Source organism: Epinephelus moara, chromosome 3 (assembly GCF_006386435.1).
Source record: "Epinephelus moara isolate mb chromosome 3, YSFRI_EMoa_1.0, whole genome shotgun sequence".
In the NCBI taxonomy this organism is placed as follows: domain Eukaryota; kingdom Metazoa; phylum Chordata; class Actinopteri; order Perciformes; family Serranidae; genus Epinephelus; species Epinephelus moara.
In genome coordinates, this window is record NC_065508.1 from 12,302,793 (window position 1) to 12,328,710 (window position 25,918).

General features: G+C 41.9%; 1 protein-coding gene across 3 annotated transcripts in view; it reads left to right on the plus strand.

The window, feature by feature from the left end:
• caln2 (calneuron 2) overlaps nucleotides 1-25,918 on the plus strand; it is a 54,475-nt gene that overhangs the window by 18,173 nt on the left and 10,384 nt on the right. For all 3 annotated transcript variants that reach the window (XM_050041505.1, XM_050041504.1, XM_050041503.1), the window contains exons 3-5: nucleotides 6,255-6,398; nucleotides 8,441-8,553; nucleotides 21,192-21,345. In XM_050041505.1, coding sequence (XP_049897462.1) covers nucleotides 6,255-6,398; nucleotides 8,441-8,553; nucleotides 21,192-21,345 — 411 coding nt within the window. The remainder of the gene's footprint in view (nucleotides 1-6,254; nucleotides 6,399-8,440; nucleotides 8,554-21,191; nucleotides 21,346-25,918) is intronic.

The following is a 25,918-nucleotide window of genomic DNA, read 5'->3' on the forward strand; positions in this document are numbered from 1 at the left end:
GAGGTCATCAGGAGGTCATTGGTGACTCTGATGAGAGCTGTCTCGGTGCTGTGGGAGGGACGAAAACCAGATTGGAATTTTTCATACAGACTGTTTGATTTAAGATGGTTGTGAAGTTGGATGGATACAATTCTTTCAAGAGTTTTGGAGATGAAGGGGAGATTGGAGATGGGTCTGTAGTTTGACAGAGATTCAGGATCAAGAGTGGGTTTTTTGAGGAGGGGCTTGATGATAGCTGAAGTACAGTGTGATGCGTTAATATATAATGGGTACTCTCTGATATGACATTTTCAGCTTAAATCAGTTGCTACAGTTATCAAAACAGCATCTATGCATGCTGTTTTGGCACTCCTGATGATAATAATAATAACTAACCTGTGATCTTGCAGCCCATTCTCATTTGCAAGTGGTCAGATACAGATGCTTCGTCACGCCACTCGGCATGTGACATTGACGCCAAATGCACCCTTAACATCTTTATGAGACACGCCTGATATTCAACTAACTCCAATTTAAACCCATCTGCAGTGATATTTGATGCTGAGAGCACCTGACGTAGTATAAAGAGAGAGAAAGTCCGCATATGGTGGGAGGGAGGGGAGGTGGATGGGTCAAACAAAATCACCCAGGAGACCACAGTTCGTTTCCTATTTGAAACAAGAGGTCAGTGTTGTTTTAACGTAACATTACATAACTCACATACTTTAAATGTAACGTATTAGGTAACATCTATGTCGCATATACAAATACAAATGTACTTATTTCAGCCAGCTGTGCGTCACTATCAGACTCTGAGGGGTGTGTCAAAGTGTCAGTATTTGATGACCAGGGAATGAGAATGGGTTGGATCTTGAGATAGCAGCATTAAACCAAAAAACAATTGTTAGCATTTTCATTCTTGGTTTCTGTACAACAAGCAACAACAAGCATGATTGGGGGGATTCTTTTAATTGTCTCACAGCCAGGTTGCAAACAAGGTCAGTCAAATTTCAAACTGCCAAACTTTGTGGTTCAATTTTGACCTAACGTGTTTGCTGTAGTTGTGTGCAATTGCAGTTTTCCTGTGCATCAGAATTAGGGATTATTAGCGTCATTACAGATGCACTCACTTTCAGTATTACCTTTGAATAAAGAGGTATCTAATCTGACAAAATTGTCAGCTTGTTTTCAGGTTATGATCATCTGACTGCTTGTGCTTTTTGCCCTGTTGGACATAATTAAAGCATTTTCCCAGAGCTCAACAATTGCTTTGCTGAGTGCAAATTTACCATAATCATTGGCCAGCGTTAAGAAAATAACACCCAAACTGCAGGTATCCTTTAAATTGGCTTAAACTGACACAGAGGGGTTTTACTCCGATGCAGTCAGTGTGTGTTCAGTGATTGCATGACTGTCGGATCCTGAAGCACATTATATGTCATTACATTTGGGACCTATCCGATGTCAACCTCATGTGTGCTGCATGACAGGCTGCACAAAACAAAGACCTCTACTCTGCAACGAGTGCATACATTTGTTACGTGGGTTGCTTTGGAGGGAAAGAAACAGCTAATCTCATCACCGAGCCAGGACCGAGAGCATGAGAGTGTGTTTCTGACTGAGGCCGTTTGTTTGTGTTTATACATGTGGTCTATTGTAGTTTGCTCGAATGAGCTTTGGTATGAAGTACTTTGTAGCATAAATCTTTTAATCCAATGTCCCTTGTGCACATCTCGACTCAACCCAGTTCACTAAAACAGTTGCTTTGGTGCACTGAAAGCAGAGCTGGAACAGTGACTGAAATGTCTCACCATCATTAGTCCGTTTGGCCTCTGTCTGGGTTTGTTTGTCAAGGGCAGCGAGAAGGGTAAAATAGTTTGGACCTGTGTCGAGCAATTATATAAATTAAATTTGGACTCCTAGACTCCAGACATCATGATGCGGGTATTATCTAAGCCCTGTCAGCCACAAATCCAACGCAACCAACGGGCGTGTTTGATGTGGACAAAATATCTGTGGTGTTTGCTGCCAGCATTTAAAAACTCCTAATCCCACTTCAGAGAGATGCTGAAGGTTCTTCTAGGATCATATGTTAGCGTAGATAGAAGGCTAGTTAATCACCCCTGTGTTGGATCGCCGCTATCCTTTTCTCTGATTTCTGAGGCGTTCATCAATCAGAGTGAGAACATGTACAGTCCTGGGGGGATGAAATCATAATACACAGCAGCACACGGGCTGGGCTGCATGCTCGTACAAACACACGCAGGCATCGCACAGCAATACATCAAGGACCAGCTCATTCGTACCCTATTGAAAATGTACTCTTCACTGTTGAGCTGCATACAAATACATCTCGTTTTGTTTTGGGAGGCTGCACGCTCGCCCGCATTCCCAATCCCTTGCCTCTGATTCTCACTTTATTTAGTGGGAGAGAGAGAAAGGGAGGCAGTGGCTCGGCGCTCGAGTCTAGTTATCAGCCGTCGGGGATATTCACAGGCTTATATGGGGGCTGCGAGTGAACTTCGGCTCTCACGCAGCTGACAGAGCAAAGACAGTCATAGGAGGCAGATCTGAGACGGACTTATTACACAGAGGAAGGAAGGAGCAGCATGTCAGGACGAGAATATTAATGACACACAGCCTGAGAGAGACAGAGAGAGAGATGAACTTCATGTAAAATTCATTGTTTAAGTTAGGAAAAGGATTAGTCTCGGCGAAATTGTGATTTAAATTCCGTCTCGTAGCAGGCTATTACTCTTCTCGATTGTGTTTCTCCTGTAAAGATCTGCACAAATGCTGAATGCCAGCCGAAATGACACCCTCTCCCACCCCTGAAGTGTAGAGATCCACAGAAAGAATGGAGTGCTCGCTTGTGAAAAGATGTTTAATAAAGACTTCTGTCCTGTCTCCCTGCTGTCTTTATCAAGTCGATACATTCGACCACCTTCACCTCGGCTCAAAGCTCCACCCCCACTCAGATAGTGCCAACTGATTGACAGGTAATTAGCCAGAGATTGACCAGGGTGTTTTTTAAGAAGGTCCTCGGAGGTTTGAGTAATTCTGCAGCACGAACAGATAGATGCCTCGTGAGCTGTGTTCGTTTACTGACAATTTGAAGTTAGGAGGAAGCCTTTTATGTGGGAGGAGAGAGTCGGAAATGCTCTTGGCACTGCTGGTGGAGATTGTGCTGTGTGGAGGGATTGGTACAGGTCCCTTGGGGTTTGTAAAATACAATAAGTATATAAAGATGTAAGAGAGACAGAAAGAGAGAGAGAGAAAGGGAGGGGCGAAGGGAGAGCGGGAGATTGCCCTCATCTTGATTTGCCTGAGAGAAAGGCCGCAGCACTTCCAGTTAATGGGAGAGCCTGTTATCAGCATCAGGGAAGCACCCTTCTGCACCATCTACAGACCTGCCAAAATCTGTTAATCATTTATTTCATCTCATGGATTAGTGTTTCTCACGGACACCATCTGATGGTTTGCTGTTGCATTGTGTAAAAGTCTTTAAGCTGTTTTTATAGTTACAACTTATTAAAATCAACAAGTCTTCAAACCAAAACAACAAGTGGGTCATTTGTCATTGACACATATCAGCATTTTTTTTTAATGTGGTGCCTCGATCGTCAAAAAACTAATTCTCACTTCCAACTCGTCAAATACTGACGTTTCGTTAGTGGTCCCACATGTCAAGCTATGATGCTCTAGGTACCCTTCTAGCATCTGTTTTGGACCCCCAGAGATGGTGTGTCAACTTACACTCTTTACTTGTATTGTGTCTTTTCAAAATAAACTTCCATTTTCACAGGAAATGTACAGTTTCTGCTTGATAAATGCATACAGTCTTTTTTAAAAATAAACTAAGAACGTAGGTCATCGTATCCTCATACAGTTTGTATGATATTCTACAAATTAGCCCCCCACAAATGACGTTATATACTTAACTTAAAGTTACATGCATAACATTAGTTAGGTTTAGAGAAGTAGAGTTACTTTGGTAGGTTAAGTAAAAGAAACATGGTGAGGACGTACCTAAAAATGCCTTAAAGTTCAATCAAAATTCACACAGTTCCAAACACCCCAGCCTGCTTCTTTATGGGGAGCATCCTAAGCAGTCCCTTTACTCCCGTCAGTGCATTAGTCATGTGATCACAGTCTTCCCAAATATGTAGATTAGACGAGAATTACTGGCTAATGATCATGTGGGATATGTTGTTAGGTTTTGGTTTATGGCTGGACCCCAAAGCAGAGACGGACACAAATGTATAGAAACAAACAAACAAAGTTTATTGACGAAGGAAAAAACAAAATTGCAGGCGGTGGAGGCAGGGTGCTAGCTGGCTAGGAGGTTGTCCACGAGTGAAGAGAGACGAAACTCTGGAAACGTCACGAAGGCTGAGCACATGGAAAACAGGGCAAAAATACAAGTAAGCACAAAAATGCACAAGGCACGAAATCACTACAGAAGCAGCACTGGAAAGGAGTACGCTTAGCATAACCGACACAGACGGAATTATCTAGTAGGCAGGTTGATGAGCTGAGTGGAAACAGGTGTGCCTCGTCAGCTGCAGCGGGAAGAGCCAGTCACGCCCCCTGAAACACACAAGCCTGGCAGGAACAGAAACAGAAAGGGTATTGGTGCATTACCTTACGGAGGAAAATGTATGAGCAATGCATGAGAACAGCCTGCGTAGGTAAAACACTTTGTTTTTAAATGGACTTCCTTAGGTTTAGGCAACAAGATCATGTGGTTAGGTGTAGAAAAAAAATTAGGTTTGGCTTAAAATGCTGTTGTTACTAACATAATAAGTCATGTGACATGTGCTACTAGCATAATTTGCTACTCATACCAGCACACTGTGTTGTTATTAAAATAACCTGATTGACTTTTGGTTTTACGCCTGACACAAACAGTGGTTTCTCGGGTGAAAGTCCAGAGTTTGTTTATTCTTTATACTGCGGCAGTTGCTCAGAGCATCAAAAAATGCAGCCTCCCAGTGTGTCTCATACTGCTGCACAAGGTTTTTGGATGCATCGGTATGTGGCGCCAAAGGGCCACTGACCAACCATCAGTATTTGTCGAGTTGGGAGTGAGACAAGACTGTGGTTAAGGTTTGGTTTGGGTAAAGCACCAAAACTGCTTGTTTGAACCTGCATTCAATTGATTTTTTGACTCTTGGTGGCAGTGCAACAAGCTGTAAACACAACACTGACATGTCATCACCTTTTAAGTTGAACACAGTAGCGAACAGTTGTGGATACAGAGCAAAATTGTCATTCATTTGGAGTCATGTATCTGGCCATGTGATGCATGCAAGTCCAACATTCACTCCCTGTTAGCTGTGTTTTTGGTCTCTACCGACTCCTGAGGAAAATATCTGTCTCTTTAGCTGCTAGATGCTCCACTTTGTGCACCAGCGAGTCGCTTACTGTGTCTGTCTGCTGTTTGGTGCTGAACAGGTGGTGTACTACAGTGGGTTTTTAGAGCTTTATCATTGAAAACAGTGAACCAAAACAGATAAGTTGTGGGCTGGAAAACAAAAGCGGAGGGAAACTGCAGAGTCAGATGAAAATTCTCTGTGAGTGTGTCATTAGGAGTAACCTGCAAGTAGTCATTTAATCCATTGTTGGTATGAAAATAGTGACTGATTGTAGTAATGATTTAAAGAAACCGATATAGAATAGAGGTAGGAGGGTAAGTGATGGGATGCAAACTGCAGTCACCAGTCGCACAGTGTGATGGCTCAACCACCCTGACCTCCTGCCTAAGAGGTTTGACATCACTATGACAACATCATGCTATTTCTGCCTTCACACGAGGACAAGAACTCTTTGCCAGGAAAGAGTGAACGTGTGTCATTTGTACGTCAAGTGTATGAACCTGAACAAATGACTAATTCTGCTGTTCTTCTGTCTTGTTAACATTTGTAGTGTAGCAAGCAGTGTAGACAAGACTGAGGAACTAATAACAGATATTTTCATCTGCTGTGATGACCCCCTGACCTTTAGGACACATACACAACAAGAAAATAAATACACCAAGACAGACAAATCATACTTAAAAACGTAAAACTTAAAAAATAAATGGATCAACCTCAACATTAACAATATTTTTATCTATAGAATTATTTCTGTAGATTTCATTAAATACTCACACAATAAAAAACTGGCCAAAATTATCTTTAACAGTAAAATAATATGTCTTATATCCCCAAAGGAAAGAGACGAAGCCATACAGACAGTAATGTACAGTGATATATTGTCCATTTGTCGTGCAGAGATCCGTGAGGCGTTTCGTGTTTTGGATCGTGATGGGAATGGTTTCATCTCCAAACAGGAGCTGGGCATGGCCATGCGCTCCCTGGGTTACATGCCCAGTGAAGTGGAGCTGGCCATCATCATGCAGAGACTGGACATGGATGGTGAGGCACTACATAAGGACACACACTTGGGTGCATGCACAGAGCATGCACGCAAACACACAGAGTGAACCTTTTTCATAAAGGGCTGTTTAACATAAACTGCATGAGTGTAATGTTTATTTACCGTTGTGTCTGTGTTGAAATATGAAGGGCACAAGGAGAATGATTTCCTTCCAAAGAAAGAAGCTGAATGACAAATTGTCTGTGTTGAATTTTAATGTGATGTAAATGAAAAAAAAAGTTAATATATGATGCCAAAAACATAATGCCTCTTTTACTTGCTTGAAGCAAAATGAGCTTTTGAGTTACAGTCTATGTTCCCCTGTTTCTAAACCGCCTTAAGAGCAGCAGGTGGTCAATTGTCAAAAATAAATTCCCCTGGAGACAATAAAGAGAGAACGTGTCTGCTCCTGCTCCTTAAACTCCAGCTCTGCTTGTAAATCCACAGAGGATTGCATTTAGTCCTAAGCAGTCCCTGAATCACAAACAAGCTAGTCAATCTTTCAACTCGTTCTTATCTGCCTGTTCTTGATTCCACAGTTCGCAGTAAATATCAAAGGTCAAAGCTAAAAGCTTTTTGCTTTTGCCTCCCTGAGTAGTCTGACCATCTGAGAGCAGCGCTGCCATTTGTTCCAGGGGGAGACAATATATCTTTTAAAATCCTCTACCTCTGACTTCTATCATCTCGATGTCGTCGCTAATAAAGCACTGAAAGCGGGCATAGGCGCAATTAGTTTAGGAATGTCAATTATTATCAGGTGTTAGACAATCTGCACGGTCCTCCAGATGATTAATTTTATGCCGTTAAATCCCTTCTTCAATAATATTAATCCACTGATCTCTACAATTATATTCTTGTCCTGCCCTCAGGTTTAAGGCAAAGTAGTCTTAAAATATAAGATTCTATTATGTTAATTTAAAGCTGCGTTTTTGAGGAACTGCAGTCAGGATCCAGAGCAGAGAACTGATGCTGTTTAATACTAATGATATACTGTATTACAAAGTAACGCTTCCATTTACGGCTCTGCAATTTCCTATTTAATTCGGAGGCATTTTCTGGAACCAACTGTGTAATTTGGCACTAATCATAGGAGGGGGGGTGAGTTCCTTGAAATAACAGCTTCATTTAAACCTAAGTAAATAGAATTGAAAACTCAATTCTCCATACATGTTGAACTCTATTTTCTTGCATGTTCAGCTGGCCTACTGTGCTGTGACTAAAACACTCCCTATGTTACACAGCAATTAATTAAAATTCATTCAGTGTAAGAGCGCAAATTGAATGTTGTCTCTATTTTCCCTGTGATTAGCACCAAATTACACAGTTCTTTCCAGAGAACTTCTTGGAAATTATTCAGAAATTACAGACCCATAAAATAAAAAGTTATCCTGCCACCAATACTAACACGGCAGCACTGAGACTGGTGCAGACTACTTCTACATCATCTTGTAGCACATAACAAATAGAACATTAGATAACGCTGTAAACTGATGGTAACATCAATATTGCCAATATGTAGTATAATAAGTTTATGCAGTAACTCGGCTATAAGACATGCTGTGGAGATGTTCAGTGAGTATTAATTCCACGGGACGCTGGCTGTTGATTGCTATCTCCAGCAACATGCAGGAGTAGAATACATAATGCACTTACAAGTTGTGTCCCCTGAATTTAAAATTGCGAACTGTTCCCCGAATTGTTGCTTCAAAGCAAAAACGAGCCCGCAATCGCTCGCACACAGACACACACAGGCGCACACTCGCACAGGTGCAGATACCTTATTTGATAGGTGAATTAGTGTTGATGATGCATGGGTGTTTGTCACGGATGGGGGCACATCCATCTGTTGATCTATCTCAGGGCGCTTTTCTTTGTTTCAGCAAGCGAATAAACTTCAGCATAAAATGCATTATTTAGCTCCTGTCTGCCAGCCTTCCTGTCTGTGTTTCTGATTTTCTTTTGTCCCGGTCTGTCTCCCTACCCTTTTCTGTATGTGTGTGTGTGTGTGTGTGTGTGTGTGTGTGTGTGTGCCTGCCTGCAGGGGACGGCCAGGTGGACTTTGAGGAGTTCATGACGATACTGGGGCCCAAACTGCTGTCATCCGACAACCGAGAAGGATTCCTGGGCAACACCATCGACAACATCTTCTGGCAGGTGAAAGACAAAAACCTCCTCCTCCCGACGCCGGAGTCTGTTTCTCATCACTCACAATCCTCATCGCTTATCAGTTACATCCTTTATGCCTCTGCTCACTAACTCTGCCTCACCTCTCACTGTGTATTTCAGCAGTCAGAGCAAGTCTTGCATCCTTAAGCACAATCCTGGTTTCTGCAGGGACTCTGCACAGGCACACACCTACCTAAAGTGCAAAAATACACACACACACATACACAAACACACAAACACACTCTCAGGCCCCCCACCTGCTTCTTCTGTTCTCTGACAAAAACAGAGAGTTTTTTTTCTCTCGACTCGGGGCCTTGAAGGAAAAGAGACCTGCTGAGAATTAAGTGTGTTTCGTTATGTGAGTATGTGTATGTTTTTGGGTTTGGGTTTGTGTGTGTGTGTTTATCATTCACATTGTTGCAGAGGGTATTACCATAATAAAGATTTCAGGGATGTGCCTCTGTATGAGGAAAGTCTAAGCTTGTGCGCTTTTAAGTGTCCAAACATGGCCTCAGTGGTGATTAAGGCTGCAGCTCATCTACATGCTTTTGAACGTGCTTGCTTTGTTTTTGAAAATTACTCCGAACAGAAAATTTGCTGCTCTCAGAGTGCTTCTTTGCCTCTTAGGTAAGACATGCGACAATAATGAAAAGTGCAGGGTTTTGAGTGTGTAGGGAAGGGGGTGGGGGGGGGGTTGAGCGCGAGGACGGCTGGTTGAGCAGGGTGACAGCTCTCAGGAAGCTGTTCTCTGCTTTCCTTGAGTCAAATGAGAGGAGAAACATTTAGAGGGTGACTCACTGAAATGAGGAGGTGTGTGTGTTTCAGGTTACAAACACATACTGGGCTACATTTACATAGACATTTTTACCCTAGATTTCATTGTGCAATCATTTCAGGAAATATCTTTAAAAAAAAAAAAAAAAACTATCCATGCCATTCACGCATCAGAGACTGATTTTAACATCAAGACCGTTTCTTTCCACATCGTGTGAAATGGAACACCTTTTATAAATGAGACACACTGCATCCATGAAGCAGGAATGGAGCAAGACGGACTACAGTGTGCCAGCCAGCACGGCTGAAAGAGATGAGAGAATAGAGCGGCGAGCTGGACAATATGTGGGGAATGGGGAGGGTGGTGTTGGTGGTGCTGGCGAGGGGGATGCCCCACATAAAGATACAGGAATATAAAGGAAAACCACAAAGGAGGAGAGTGGGAGAAAATGAAAGAAGAGGTACGGGAGGCTGTGATTCATGAAGGTCGCAGACTGTGTTCGTCTCAGGGGTGATTTAAAATGTTCACCTCCCACAAAGAGACAGAGAGACTAAAAGAAAACAGGAAGAAGGGGAAGGAAAAAATGAGAGACGGAAGAGGAGAGAAGCAGGAGAGGGAGCGAGGAATGAAAGCGTATAGGAAGAGAGAGGAGGAGGAGGAGGAGGGGGAGGAAATGGTGGGAGGAAGTGTGTCTCTGGGGACAGTGAGAGCAGCATTTTGTGTGTGTGTATGTTGTGTGTCTGTTTATATTTCACAGACCTCAGAGGGAGACAGGAAGAGAGGGAGAGTCATTGTGTAGAAAAGAGAAAGATGGAAGAGAAGGAGGCACATCATGGTGGGCCATAATGACTCAGTTCAGTATGTTCAGATAATATTCTCCTGGCACAGTGAGATGTTTAATGATTGACTTCTTCAAGGAGAAGAAGGAGTTGGCTTGTTTTGTGTGTAATTGCATTTCACCTCAGTGAGTGAATTTTTGTGCATCTGTTACATACATTTTTTGTGTGTCCACTGCTTGTTTAGATTCAGTGTGCCGTTAAAATATCTAAAAAACATTTCTGTTTTCCTGTTTATTTTCCACTGTAGCGTGGTCCGGGAAAAAGCTCGGGGAGATTTAGATGCATACTGTATCTGCTTTGAAAAACTCCTGACTCAAGTTGCCTCTTTTCTGCTGACAGTCAGTAAATTAGATTTGAAAAAGGGAGCACCCAGTCTTCCATTGCAAATGAAGCTAGAGTGCCTAAAGATGGAAAACAAACACAAGCCAATATCACAACAATGTTTATGGTCTATAAGCAATATGTTTACGCTGAGATAACGCTGGAGAGAGGTCTGAAGAATCTTAAATCGGTGTACAGTCGCGAGAAATGTTATCAGTGTCTTTGGCAGGTGCTTTTTGTCTTAAAGGACAATACGTATCAGGAGCAGTTTTGGGGGTTTTGCTCTACTTGATACAACATGTAGACACGAGAAACTGGGAATTGAGCCAACCGTACAATAAATTCCCAATCTGCTCTATCGCCTGAGTAACTGCCCCCACAAGGACCACCAAACCATGTATAGCCCTCTTTTTAAAGAGTAATGTTTCTTTCTTGGGGGTTAGAGGTCTGGGTTTTTGCTCACCTCAAGAGGTATAACTTTTTACCTTTGCTCTAGTTTCTCTAGTTTTTTGTTCACTTTATTTATTGTATACATGCACAGAGGTAAAAACAGATATATATAGATAATAAAAAACAAAACAAAAAAGAGAATTAGAATGACTGCCTTGTGGTTGAATGCCTCCACCAACCAGTCAAGTTGCCAGGTGCAGTTACTTCCTGAAGTTCCTCCGTTGGTTGGTTGGTTGGTTAAATGAGGGTGTTACCATATTTGATGCAATTGCGGTGGCACGGTAGAACAGTGGTTAGCACTGTTGCCTCACGGTAAAAGGGTTCTTGGTTCAAACCCCCCTTCTGCGTGGAGTTTACATGTTCTCCTCGTGTCAGCGTGGGTTTTCTCCGGGTACTCAGGCTTCCTCCTACAGTCCAAAGACATGCAGGTTAACTGGTGACTCTAAATTGTCCGTAGGTGTGAATATGAGTGTGAATGGTTGTCTGTCTCTATGTGTCAGCCCTGTGATAGTCTGGCGACCTGTCCAGGGTGTACCACACCTCTCGCCCAGTGTCAGCTGGGATAGGCTGGATTGGATTTATATAGCGCTTTTCAGGATACTCAAAGATGCTTCACAGAGAACAACAACAGCAGTCAAAACAAAATCCATAGGGAGGAAGGGAGGGAAATGCTGCGGAAGGGGTGAAGTACACTGAACTTTGAGGTTATAGGCAGTTTTGAAAAGGTGTGTTTTGAGGGTTTTCTTGAGAGTAAGGAGGAGTTCCAGGAGGTTGGCATCAGCAAACCTTAGAGTGCAGGAGAGAGTGTGCCAGTGAAGGAGCTCAGACAGATATGAGGGAGCCAGGTTGTGGAGAGCTTTGTGAGTGAAGATGAGGCGTTTGAAGTTCATACACGTCTTCGACCCGACAGCACAGAAGATCTATACCATCAGCACAGTTTCAAGGTGGACATCCAGAATTAGTGTTACCAACTCAGTATCTGACCAAATGTCTCCTCTTCTGTTCCTGAGTTAGGGCATTGACTAATGGCCATAAAAGTGTTGTTGCAGAACATTATAATGTCAAAGTTAAACTGAACTTTGACTTCTTGGATATAAAATGTCATCATGGGTCTTAATAGCTTTTTTGTTTTTAATATTAAGATGGTGCTATAGGTCTAAATTCATTAATAAAGTGCAGGAAATTCAGCTTGGTTCCTGACCATTTTTTTCTCATGAATATAGAATATTCCAAAAACTCTCTTTGACTGAAGTAAAACATTACATCAAACATTTGTTTTAACATTCATCATGAGTTCCTTTTTTTTTTAGAAAGGTGGCTACATCAATCCAAAAACATTCTTGTGTATAAACAGTGAAGAAATAGATGTGAAATACTCTCCAATTCAGGTCCACAGAAATCACACTTCTAATCAATATTCAGTCTGAATCTTTCTAACAAACGTTGTACTGGGTAAAGTCTGTGTAAGATCTTCAAAGAAACTCCTTTAAGCTTGTTACTGATGCAGTGTTCATCCCAAATTTTCCATGCTTTCTTCCCCTATTTATCATTAAATGAGGAAGACAAAAACATCTAGATGAAGGGACAGAAGCATAGCTAAGTGTGTTTGTGATATTTTTGTTAGAGCACTTCTCTTTCAATATAAAAGTTCCACCAATATAAATATATTTTCCACACAATCTCCAAAATTCAGAGGTAGATCTTCTGCACCAGAGTTTTGTAGAAGTGATATAAGCACACACAGAGTCGATAACGATAGCATACTCCTTGCTGCAGTGATGTGCAGATGTACTCTGAGACCATGTGACAACACTGTTGGTTGTGGTTTAACATGCAACAAAGCAATAAAGTGGTTGACCACACCCAACCACACACAGCAATGATGCTAAGTCTAGCCGGAAGTGTAGCTTAGACCATAGACTGTTTTTAAAGGTAAACTGCGTCTCTCTACATCCAACCAGTATGTACAAAAATGAAGCCAAAATATGCTGCCATTTTGCGGGTTTTGGAACCAGAGTCTGCACAGTAGCGATCAGGAAGTGAAGCGATGGTATCAAGTTACAATCCATACATTGATCCATCCAACCCAATCGAGAACAGCACCATTGATTGTGAGCACACTGATGGACAAACAGCATCTTAATCATGACCCCATTTTTACAGCATCATATAACTAATTAAAGCCAAACTTATCAGAAAATGAACACTTGAAGATACATCAGCATGATAAGAACTACCTAACATGACAGAAACATCTTTGGAAAAATTGTATTTGATGTGTAATTTAATGTTTTACGCAACATGTTCCATCCGCTGATATGAAGGGGGCTGAGTTTATGACCTATACTGCAGCCAGCCACCAGGGTGCGATCTAGATGTTTTGGCTTCACTTTTGGGAGCTGTCATGCTTTATATCTTTATATACAGTCACTGGTTTAGGCTGTAAACAGCAGGAATCAGCTACCCTGGGTTTGTCCAACAATACACAACAGTCCACCTGCCACCGTACCTTTTTTTATGTAAGTTGTAGTTTTTACGTGAAAGTTAAGTGCAGGACTATTTCTTGTGCATGTGCAGTTGCTTCCTGGAGTCTCTGTTTGGAGACTCACGGTGGCGTCAACACTCTTTATGCTAAGCTAAGAAAACTAGTCTCTTGGTTCCAGCTTAATGAGCACACAGATATGAGAGTAGTATTGATCTTCTTATCTAGCTCTTGGCAAGAAAGTAAAAAGCACGTTTCCCAAAATGCTGCACTACTCCAGGGGAAACTTGTGGTCATGGTTGAAAGAATGACTGATATTAAAGATTGGGATGCCAGTCATGGTCTCCAGTTGTCAAAGTAACATACACCGCACAGCCATCTATCCACCCTGACCTTCTGCCCAAGACGTTTTGAAATAATGTACAGTATCATCATCATCACTCTACTCCCACCTTTGTGAAGACGACAGAACAGTCATTATTTGTCCGACTGAACGAGGCCATTTGCCAGAAAAATGTAAACTAACATAAGTCATTTTAAGCACTTTAGAAAAACTACACTGTCATTTTTTTTGGCTGAGGTCAGTCTCTCCAGGCAGGCAATGATGTCCAATTATTTCCACTGTGTGAAAATCAAATGGCAGACTCTTTGAACTTGTGAACATCCAGTCTGCACTTATTTATGTCAAAAGTCATATTACAAGTGTTAGGTTAAAGTTATATTAAGTTACACAGAGTTTTTCTGCCGACCACCTGTCAGTAATATTTTCAATGAAAACAGAGACTAAAAAGAGGGTTGAGGGAGGCAGAATGAAATATCCGGCCAGTGACAGGCTTATCACTGCCGTCTGCATCTGTTGAGACAGTCTGCAGTGTTCATACTGATGACCGCTGATGCCAAATGTAGAGTAATTTTTTTTCGATTTTTTTTTTTTTTAAACGTTACATAATAACTGCCATTTGGTGAATGGTTTCATCCAAAGTGCACCTCCACGAGTGCAATTATTTTATCTCTGGTGTCTAAAAAGGGACTGGGACAGGGACTCTTCGCTCTCCGTGCCTGGGCTGTGGAACATTTTGCTTCGGATTGCATTTCATCACATTCAATTGTGACTGATTCTGTTTCTGTGGACCTAATTCATCTATTATTCATTCGTGGTTGGCTGTAGCCTCTGCTGTCTTTGTTAAAAATAACTTATTGTACCTGCAATTTTATACCAAGATGTGTCCTCTATGCAGTGTTGTAGTCAAGACCACCTAAACTGAAACCAAGTCATGATTAAGACCAGGGTGACCTGAGGCCGAGACAAGACCAAGGTCAGACCAGGGCGAGTCCTACACTGCATGACACATGATAAAATGTGGAACATGCAAACCACAGGCACTCCTCTAACTGACCCGAAAGATCGACATCTTCATAAAAACCACCACAGAAAACAAATCATTCCTCCCCATTCACCTCTTTCACCACAAAGGAGACAAAGCAGGTGCTGCCTTGTACTCACCTTCACCTCTCTTATCGACATACTGTATATATGTGTGTATGTATAAATGTACCGTGAAAATATCTTTAAAAAAATAATCAAAGGGTATAGCAGAGGTTACTTTCATGTGTGGGAATTTTCCTTTGTTTTCTGTGAGCAAACACACAAGGAGCTGAAATCAATTTTACCATCTCTATTCGACACCTCTGTTTTTGCACGGACAATTATCCCTGAGGAATAAAATCCAGAGTCCTCTTTATCTGAGACTGAGACAACACCGACTTAAACTGCGGTCAAGTCATGAGACCAAGACCTTCAAAAAGTGTATCTCGAGTACTACAGCACTGCCTCTGTGTGTGTGTGTGTGTGTGTGTGTGTGTGTGTGTGTGTGTATTGTGTACATAGTATAGGGCATTTTGTAAACATTTTCCTTTTGGTTAAAACACTTTGATACAAAGTGAGACAAAAATTTCGCTAGAACTTGAAGGTGCCACCTAACCCTGACAACACTGCTGCCGGACAGAAAAATAGGAAAGTACAGAATAAAAGAAACAATGCTCGCAGCTTGTCACTCTGGGTGACTTTTTAGAGAAGGGTCAGGAGACAAAGCAGGTGGACGACTGACGAAACAAGCTTGTTCTGTATGAGGGCAGGTAGGATTAGACGGGAGGGACGGCGTGTAAGCACCTGTTCTTCTGATTGATGTGTCCTGGCTCCTTCAGTATGTCACCGGTCACCGCTCACGGCCCCCTGCTGTTTTCCTGTCACACGTACACTCACAGGCACACAAATACACACACACACATCACGTATTTTAGTTCATTCAGTGAAAGATGAAATGCTCAGACAGGCAAACTCTAGAGTCTTTGCATCCCTTGTTCATCTGTGTGCGTGTGTGTGTCTATTTCCTTCAGAGACCGGGCAGCAGGAGAAATCACTCTGTTGGTTGGTAACAGGTAGCGGCTCCACTGTGGCTTTCCCCCCCTCAGACAGACAGGAACATTGCACATACTCCGTGCTCCTGCTCTGAGCTGTCATGTTGTCTGTCCTGCGGCTGTAGTCCAAAGAGTTGTTCGTCCATTTTCCAGCATCCATTCAACCCAGAGACAGCTTTGGCAAGGAGGAGAGCAGAGATCAGGCAGCTCAGGCCCTCAAACTGCGGCTGCCACTCCCTGTTTCTCTGCCCTGGAGTGCAACACGAGGTTGCATGAGTCAGAGCAGTTAAACATTCAATCTGTGTTTTTATTTGGCTGCATAAATCTGAAGTATAATCACGTGTATTATATAAAAAAAATCAGACATAGATAAAAATCAACATTATTGAAAATGTAGGCCTGTTATGAAGATTAATCTGAGATTGTGTTTTTGTTGTGGAGCACCTTCAAAGACTTTGGAGGTGGAGAAACACTTTTGTTCACATTTTGATTTATTTTTTTCCCATTCGCTGTGGCCGAGGTGCATGCAATTTATTATGCTGTTATTTTGAATCTTGTTTGTTGTGTCAGACAGACCCTCTGTCTTTATCCTCTCCTGTCACTTTTGCTTGTTTGCTATTCAAAATAGCCTCAGAGAGAAACCGAGCCCTCTCCAAAACAAAAGAAAAAGGTCATTTTGGTTTCATCAAGTTTGCCAAATTGTGAATAATATTGATTCCACACTCTTTTGAGGTTTTCTCTTTTTACCGTAGCTACCAAATAGAGTATCTGCATGAGCGAGGGGGAATAGTAAAAGATAGAAAACCAGACAGAGACTCCACAGTTTAATGAGTGTGTTTGTCTTCGTATAAGATTTTTCCGTTTACTGCAGTGTCCCAGGTTTGCTATTTGTGTGTGTGTGTGTGTGTGTGTGTGTGTATCCATAGACATGTTTCCATAATTACAGTGTAAATCACCTGAAAAGTCAGTCTGAATGGTTAGATTGGATCAATACACATTTGCAGTGCATTATGGCTGCACATCAGTGCACACACCAGCAGACATGCAAAATATAAAACAAATAAGAAACAGCTCAATATTCGTGTGTGTGTGTGTGTGTGTGTGTGTGTGTGTTTCTTATTGTGTGTGTATGCCTGTTGGTAGATGATATCATTAATATCTTAGTCATGTTCCACTGATTGCCTTTGTTGTAGTGTTGTTATCTGACATTGCAGATAACATTGATAAATACAGCTGGGTATAATTTGATTTTTTTTTCCAAGTCAAGTTCAAAAACAATACCTGAGATTAAAATATTGAAGTGAAACATTTTTCAATACCTTACTTTGATAAATATTTTCAAGTATTAAGTGTAATCTTGATATTGTCTTGACAGTTGAGAAGCTCAATAAAATAAATGTCCAAATCTTGCTTTAAATCGGAATATATGGTTAAAGAAATAATATCACATATATGCTTATTTGCTTTTTTGCTGAGAGTTAAATGAAAACATTGATACCACGTTCCTATCTGTTGAATATGAGTCTATAACCAAGAGACAGCTTAGCTTAGCTTGGCATAAAGACTGGAAGCAGCTGGGCTTCTCCAAAAGTTGAAAACATTCCATCTACCAGCACCTTTAAAGGTCACTAATTAGCATGTTGTCTCCTTTGTTTAATGCTTATAAAAACTGCATTCTAAAAAAGATATGTTGAGGTTTTACTAGGGGATATATGCTGGACTTCTTGACCAGGAGCAGTGACTTGCTGGATTCTCTGCTAGTTGCCTGGCAACCTCACAGTGACGAAAAGATTCTATAAAGTCAATGCAGGCACATAACCTCCCATAAATAAAGTGAGCTTTAGTGGGTCTGGTAAGCAGATTTTGTTACCTTTGGACAGAGCCAAGATAGTTGTTTCCCCGTGCTACCAGTTGCTAAGCTAATGCTTCATCTTTAAAGGTCCAGTGTGCAGGATTCAGGGGGATACATGGGCAGAAATGTGATATAATAAGTATGTTTGTGTTTCATTGCAAAATCACCTGAAAATAAGAATCATTATTTTTGTTGCCTTAAAATAAGATGTTTATATGTACATAGGGAGTGGGTCCTCATCAAGAAGTCTGCCATGTTGCACAGCCGTATTCCTTCAGTAGACCAGTATGGCTCTAGATATGACCCTTCACGTTGTCATGTTTTTTGCATGGGCCATCATAAGACCCTTTTACACGGCCAGATTTTCCGCGAATGTTGGGCCGTTTTGCCGGCAAGCTGCAAGCGTTTAGACACACAGAGCTGGATTGGCTAGCTGATCCAAGGTGCCCAATTTTCCGCCTCGTAGGGTAGTCATATTGGCGGAACCCTTTTAGTTTAAACAGACCAAGGCAGCCTTCCGCAACGGGAGGGGCTGTTGATGACTTGTGGGAGGAGCTGTTGATGACGCCACACGTGCGAGCCACTGGTGGTGGATAAACAGCTGATCGCAGGAATTAGCAAGCAGCTAGTAGCAAGAGGGAAACGCAGACCTGACAGACACTGTAAAGATGAGCAACTGGTGAGACAAGGAATTGCGCATCCTCCTTGCAAACCATTAACCGTCACGACAGGAACGATGAAAACGGCCAACTTACGAGAGAATCACGAGTCCTTACGAGGACTGACTAGCCGCGGCTTCCCTCCCACGTCACTGTTTACATCACACGCTGAGTTACTTGCTCACACCCCCCATTGCCCCAGAAAAGGCGCATTCTGTATAAACAAAAGTAGGTAGGCGGCATTTTGCTGGGTCCATGTCATTGGTCCGACAGCCCATTGGTCCGACATCCCATTAGTCTGACGGTCCGCGGTGCTGAACGGCTCCCGGCGGGCATATTTCTACCTTGATGGTGCGCTGCGACCCGCTCTGGGTCAGCTGGGAAAGGCTTGAGGAGAAGCAGGCTCACAGCTTATGTGTTTGTCACTTTCTTTTTCATTTTAACCCACACCATGATCTTTTCCTAACCTTAACCAAGTGGTTTTTGTGCGTAAACCTAACCAGACCTTAACCACAGGGCATCATCGGAACGGACATCGGAACAATGGGTTTAATATGGTCAGAACAATGGGATGTCGGACCAATGGGCAGTTCCCATTTTGCTGCACTCCCTGATTTTGTTTTTATACTGCCAATTCTGAAAAAAGACTGATTGGGCTGTCCTGCAAATTTGCACATCTCCTATCTAAAAAGGGCTATAGTTAGCAGCCCCTCTGAGATGAGCAGCACCAGAAAAACAAGATTTTTTTATTTTTATTTTTTTGTTAGAAACTGCTTTATTCAGTGTTTTTACCAGCTTAAAGCCCAGTTCAGACCAAACATTCCTGATGAGATGAAACTGTTTTAGAACGTTGCAGAGAAAATTTGCTGCGGTGTGAACTGGCTGGTCTGAGCTCAACTCAAGCTGGCTGATGGTGTCACCTGCAACTCAAAACATAAATCACATTACCTGTTTCAACAGCCAGTCACCTTGTAGTGAAGTCCGCTGGTCGAGTCAGAATGACCGCAGATGGTGTATACATTTGCTGCAGCAGGTGCGCCGTCCCTGCTGAGCCCTTTGTTTCCATTCTCACCATGTGCTGGTGTTGGATGGTGGGTTGCTATGTGCATAACTCCCCCCCCCCCCCCCCCCCCCCACACACACACACACACATTCTCATTGACTGATTCATTGGCGCTGGTAATTTATATTGTTGTGGCGTATTTATTATGAATACAGTCCATCTGATGCTTGTTTTGTTTCCGTTTTTCACTGTTTCAGTTCTGTTCCAGTATCTCACTATCACTGTCCTCATTCATATTTTAAGAAGCTACAAATTATATTCAGCCACAAAATAAGCCTGAAAAGCTGGAAATCAGAGCACAGATACACCGTCTGATCTAGTTGCAATGGTGTGAACCGGAACATCGCAGAAGATTGCAAGTAGTTGCCTGTTTCAACTTGTTTCGCCACAAACCATTGGTCTGACCTGGGTCTGTTTGGTTTGGAGAGGGAGAGACCTCTGCAGATAATTCAACTCCCAGTAAAACCCTCCTGAGTAATGAACATTGAGGGAATCCTAACCGGGAGTTCAGGCTTGGCACATGGGAGAAGTTCAGCTGGTTGCAATCTGCAGTTCTCAACACTAGATGCCACTAAATCCTACACACTGCTCCTTTAACAGACAGACACGAGGGTGGTATCAATCTTTTCATCTAACTTGCAGCAAGAGAACGATTCTGTTCCCCAAAACAGGCATTCACTGTCAAGTTTTGGTACTTGATGGTCACACATTTTGGTCGGTACCAGTAGGCCACTGAGGTATGATACCCAGTCCTACTAGTAGTACAATTTCTAACCTCTCATCAGATAGTTTTCCTTTGGTAAACAGTATCTGCTGTTTTACCTAAGGTGGTCGAGCATGACAGATGCTGTTCTTAGTGCTTAGTGAGCATGGATGGCAATAAAGGATGAGCAGTATTGCTGTTCCCTTGTTGAAATGAGCATCTCCACATTACCATCACAACTCTTTTACGTCTCTAGCTACCATAATTGTCTGCCAGTTCTGCTTTCTCCATCTGTGTCTCCCACTACACTCCTCATCTCAATTTTCTCTGACCTCTCCATACTTTCCTATTTTCTCTCTCTCTCTCTCTCTCTCTCTCTCTCTCTCAATATATACCCCCCTATTTTCTTCCTCTTTGCCTCGCCTGCCTCAGTATGTCCATCTGTTGTGCTAAACCAAGCGACTGATTGTATTTGCGGCTGTCAGTGAGGTAAATAATCTGGACATCGATGCTAGTGGGTTTGAAGATGGCGTGTGCGTGTGCGTCTTTGGATATGCAGAGGGGATCTGCTCAGGGGACAGGAAGGACATGATGTTTTCTCAGAGCAGGCAGGGAACAGGACAGAGGCTAGGATACAGACTTCGAGTCAGTGATTGTTTAGAGTCCATTTATCATTTTAAACACAAACATGCACGCACAACTGAGAATACAAACACCTACAAGGACATAAATGTGCCGCTATTTCCATTGTAATTGATACATCCATTAAACCAATTGAGCTTGCCTGCATTTATCCCTTTTTGTCAATACACACATGCAGGTTTGCATACTGATTCAGGCACCCAAAAATAGCACAGGTGATGCATAGGCAAGCAAGCTGCTATTACATTATAACTGACTCCTTTCCTACTTATATACGATACCTGGAAATTACACATTCTGGCAATAAAATACAGCAGCTTGTACATTTCTCACTTCATTCTAATGTTCTATATTTATCTGCCCTCATAAAGCTCATTTGTGGATGACTGTGTCTCTGCATTGATCGTCTTGTGCCCCTGCAGTTTGACATGCAGCAGCTGTCTCTGGATGAGCTGAAGCAGGTGCTGTTCCACGCCTTCCGGGACCACCTGACAATGAAGGACATAGAGAACATCATCATCACCGAGGAGGAGAGCCTCAATGAAACCTCAGGGAACTGCCCTGAGTATGAGGGAGGTGAGGAAGCTGTTCTCGTGGAAACTTTTCTGTTATAAATACCAGTGCTTATAAAAAGACATTTTGTTATACAATTTATGTGATGTTTTACAGCAGTAATTTGACACAGAGCTAAGAAAACGTATCCATGACCAAAAACATTCTCAGAATAATTACCTGTATCCTCAATCAAACTCTTTAAGGAATCATTTTGACATTTTGGGAAAATACACGTTTGTCTTTTTGCTGAGAGTTGTATGAGAAGATTGATACCACTCTTAAATCTGTGCACTAAGTATGGAGCTAGAGCCAAGAAACAATTAGCTTAGCTTAGCATAAATACTGGAAGAAAGGCCAAATTAGAATTACTAGCCACATTTCTAATTTGTTAAGCATTTCAAATAGGTCCAATGTTAAGCACATTGATGACTGTTTCTGCTATTTATGAGAGACAATAGACCAATTAGATCTAGGTGGATTAGAAATGGGAACACCATCCTCCCACATTACTATGTTCGTGAGAAGGAGTGAAAGAAGACGCAGCTGAACAGGTTACTCTTACTCTTTCCCAAGTCATCAAATACCGCTGCCTTGTCAATGATTTCGGCGTCAGGCACCAACGCAAAAAGGCACCTTATGTAGGCGTCAGTTTATAATGCCGCCGAATGGCATCAGTTCGAGATTTCGTCAGTAACAACGTGATATAAGCAGCTGGAAATTCCCTATAGGGCAGGCGGGAGGTGTGGCGGATAGGTCCAACAAACTGTTCGCTTTCTGTGTGCATGCTGAGCCAAAACATCATGTTTTTTTCTAAACCCAACCACGTGATGTTGTTGCACAAGAACATAAATGTGAATTCGAGGTGTTTTACTGATGTTGTCAGTTTACATCGAAAAAGAATGTATGCATCTAACCAGCAGACACTGTACATGACCTGTGAAATCAGAAGTGTATTATAAGATGCACTACATGTAACAAGTGTAAACTGACACGGCGTCAACGTCAACAACAGACGCAGGAGGATACCTGATGCCTCAAATGTAGTCCGCTGACCAAGAGGCGATATTTGAACATACAAAATAGTAGCCTGGAATGCTTCAAACCTCTGATTGATGCCATGTAATCAACGTTCAAATCAGTGTCCAAATGCATAACCCCAAAATACTCAAATAGCCCCAAAATTAAGATTTAATAATCCATCATTATGCATTATGTATCAACATTAATTATTCATAGTTGTTCTCAGACAAGGACATTTAAACTCTGGGATAGTTTTGTGACACCAACTCACTCTCATCTAACGTCAGTCACCAACAGTCTGTCACTACTGAAGCTGGGACAGTTTGACACATGTGACAGGCTTACAGATATGCAAACAAGATGTCCAAAAAGTCAACCATCTGGAATAGTCTCAAAATTTGCAAGGATGACTCCCAAAAAATCAAATGCCAGATGCAGCGAAGGAAACTGGCATGTCACAACTCTAAGAGGAGCTTGGCAAATCACCAGAAAACTGTAAGTAACAACTCAGCCGTCTTGCAAAATACTTCTTTTCTAGCTATGATGGCTAATGTAACTGCAACCTGCATGCATTGTCCCAGTATTCTAGGTGCATCGACAGAAAACTTATGTTTCAAAAAAGTTAATCTTATGTCCTCGTCTCCAGTTCTAACCCCTACCCCTGTGGCTGAAGCTTTGATTAATTGTAGATATTTTTCACTGAGGCTTCAGCGCCCCAAAACTGGCATTTGGGACAGCCCTACAAATTACAGTGTGAAACTAAATTGCTGTTCAGAGCTTCTCTGACTCTGCAAAGTTCAGACAGATTACCAGCACTTCTAAAGCTCACTATAGTTAACATTTTATTTACTTTTTTTACCTGTACACAAACAGAAATGTAATTACTGCTGTTGTTGCCACTTATTAGTGACCAGTGGCTGGGTGAAGTGACTTTGTAGAGTTTCCCCTGGTTGCCTGGCAACCTTACAGTGACAAGACTCAACAAATACTTACAGCATGTGAATAAAAATGAGCATATTTCCCAAAATGTCAGACTAGAGACAAATTTATAAATCTACAGCTGCCTCCAGCAGGGTGCCAACACAGACGGTCAGAGGAAGCTTGGGTCCTCATAAAAAGACTTGAGCTGCCCTGAAAACATGATTTGTGAAGTTTTAGAGAGGCCTCTATGTTATTGACAATATGCTATTTTTGTCAGGCATATTTTTGTGTCTTCATCATCATGGATCATGTGTAAAAATAGGCTATTATTGATTTATGTTGGTTTGTTGATAAGAAAGAAATTGTTGTGCTCATCTGTATGCGATGAGTAATGTGTGGAAGTCTGATGTGGTCGGTAACTGATAAATATGTATCAGATGCAGATGTGTTGGTATAAAGCAAGTAGGCCTACACACTCGTAGCTTTGAATGTGTCTTTGCAACAATAGTCAGCCATGGTATAGTTTACACACAAGTTAATACCACACTTGGACATGAACGGAGCAATGATCTGAATTTTTAAAATCCCATTTGATGTGACTACAAGTCAACACAGGTGTCTAAATCTGCCAGAAAAATAATGAGTAACATTTTAGGGTAGGAGATTCAGCAGAGGGAAATAATAAAGGAAAATATTAAGGAGTGTGAAGGCAAGAAGAAAGGTTAAGAAAAGTGAGATCGCACAGCTGCAGAATAAAACTCTTTCTGAAGTCTCTGAAGTGTAGAGTTGTGGGTGATAAAAGACTTTTGAACACAAACTTTTAAATGACTTTCTAAGTCTTGCCTGGCAACATTCAAGGTGATATCCTCAATTTTTTATCTGCTGCTAGACCAACATGAATATCCACCACAGGTTTCATCTGGGGTAGTCCTGGGAGCAAGGTCAAGAATGCTGCTGAGGCATATTCAAGAAAACAGACTTGATTATTAATCTCAAGGTCATGCATTAATGTTTTAAAAGTACCAAAACCAGAATGGGAGGGTTGTGGGGTTGCTAATGAGTGCCAAAGTGAAACACAGACGGCATTTTACTGGAGACATAAAACCAAGTTATGTTGCTCTAGGGAGAAGATGGGGAAAAAACCTAATTCTGACCCTGTGTTAGTCATGGTGCAGAGCTAGAAATTGCCTTTCTGCTGTGAAACATTCAAAAGTCAGACTAGGACAAAGGTAAAGACAGATCAAACACGCCGCAAAACTGGGAAAGTCTTAATGAATCCATTGGGTACTGGCCTACAGTCTCGGGGAGGCCTAAAAAGAGACAGCTGGGAGGAAATGGAGAAAGTTAGCAGAGAAGGGACAGTGAAGGAGGAGATAAGAGGCTAAAGAAGGGATCAGGGAACTGCTGGCTTGGCACTCTCTTTCCCAAACTTTTTGGTGTTGAGGGAAGGAGTTAGGAAGAGAAATAAGAACAGTAGAAAGAGCCTCTCTTGTAAAGAACAGCTGTATTACTCCCCACATTTAACCCTCTTCCCACATCCTCAACTTCCCTCTTTCATGCCTGCTTCCTTCCCATCTTCCTCCTGTCCGTCGGGACTTCAGCGCCTTTCACAGTCCCTCTTAGATCCACGACTCAGAGCTGCGAGTTGATTTATTGATGCGGTGTGTGATTCTAACAAACTGAGACAAGGGGGCTGACAGAGAGGAAACTTTTGGTTGTTGCTCTTGCTGCAAGGCCTGTTGGAGGACACATCTGTCTCTACTCCTCTTCCTTTTTCAATCTCCTGAGATTATGTCTTTGGGGGAAAAAACTGACTTTCAGCCCACACACATAGGTAGCAGAGCAGAAAAGTTCCACCTCCCTCCTCTTGTCTTTGTTTTTGCTGCAGCATAGAGAGTTTAAAACCAGTTTGTGCCCCTCATGTGTACATCACAAGAGACACATCCACTGATGATTTGGCTCAGAGATGAGCAGCAAAACATAGCAACCAGAAATATCAACTGCTATTGCATCCGTACTGTATTTGTTTGGGTCAGAGAACAGAGTTGCACCTTGAGAAACAGGTTTAGATTCATTCACTATAACTCAAAAGTCTATTTACTAGCTTTTGCAGAGCTTGTCACAGTCTTCACTCAGCAAGTGGAAGTGGCTCAGGTGTCATCACATGAGCTGCGGGTATGTGATAATGACAGGTGTATGTGGGCGGGAGAGCATAAGCTCTGGCACTGTTATAGGATGGTCTTTGATGACAGGTGTAAATGGCCTCCTCGATTTCCCCTGACTTCTTTTTAATGGTGCATTTTGTAATTTATGTACTGGCAAATTTGTATTGTTCAAAGATTATTGTTTGTATCTAACATTTTTATTCAATTACTTGAAGCTGCTGTTTATAGTTTGACATTTTGGGAAAGACAGTTTGTTTTCTTGTTGACAGATGAAAAGATTGATATCATTCTAATATATCTGTGTGCTAAATATGAAGCTATAGTCAATTTCAATTTTTCAATCAATCAATTTTATTTATAAAGCCCAATATCACAAATCACAATTTGCCTCACAGGGCTTTACAGCATACGACATCCCTCTGTCCTTATGACCCTCGCAGTGGATAAGGAAAAACTCCCCAAAAAAACCCCTTTAACGGGGAAAAAAA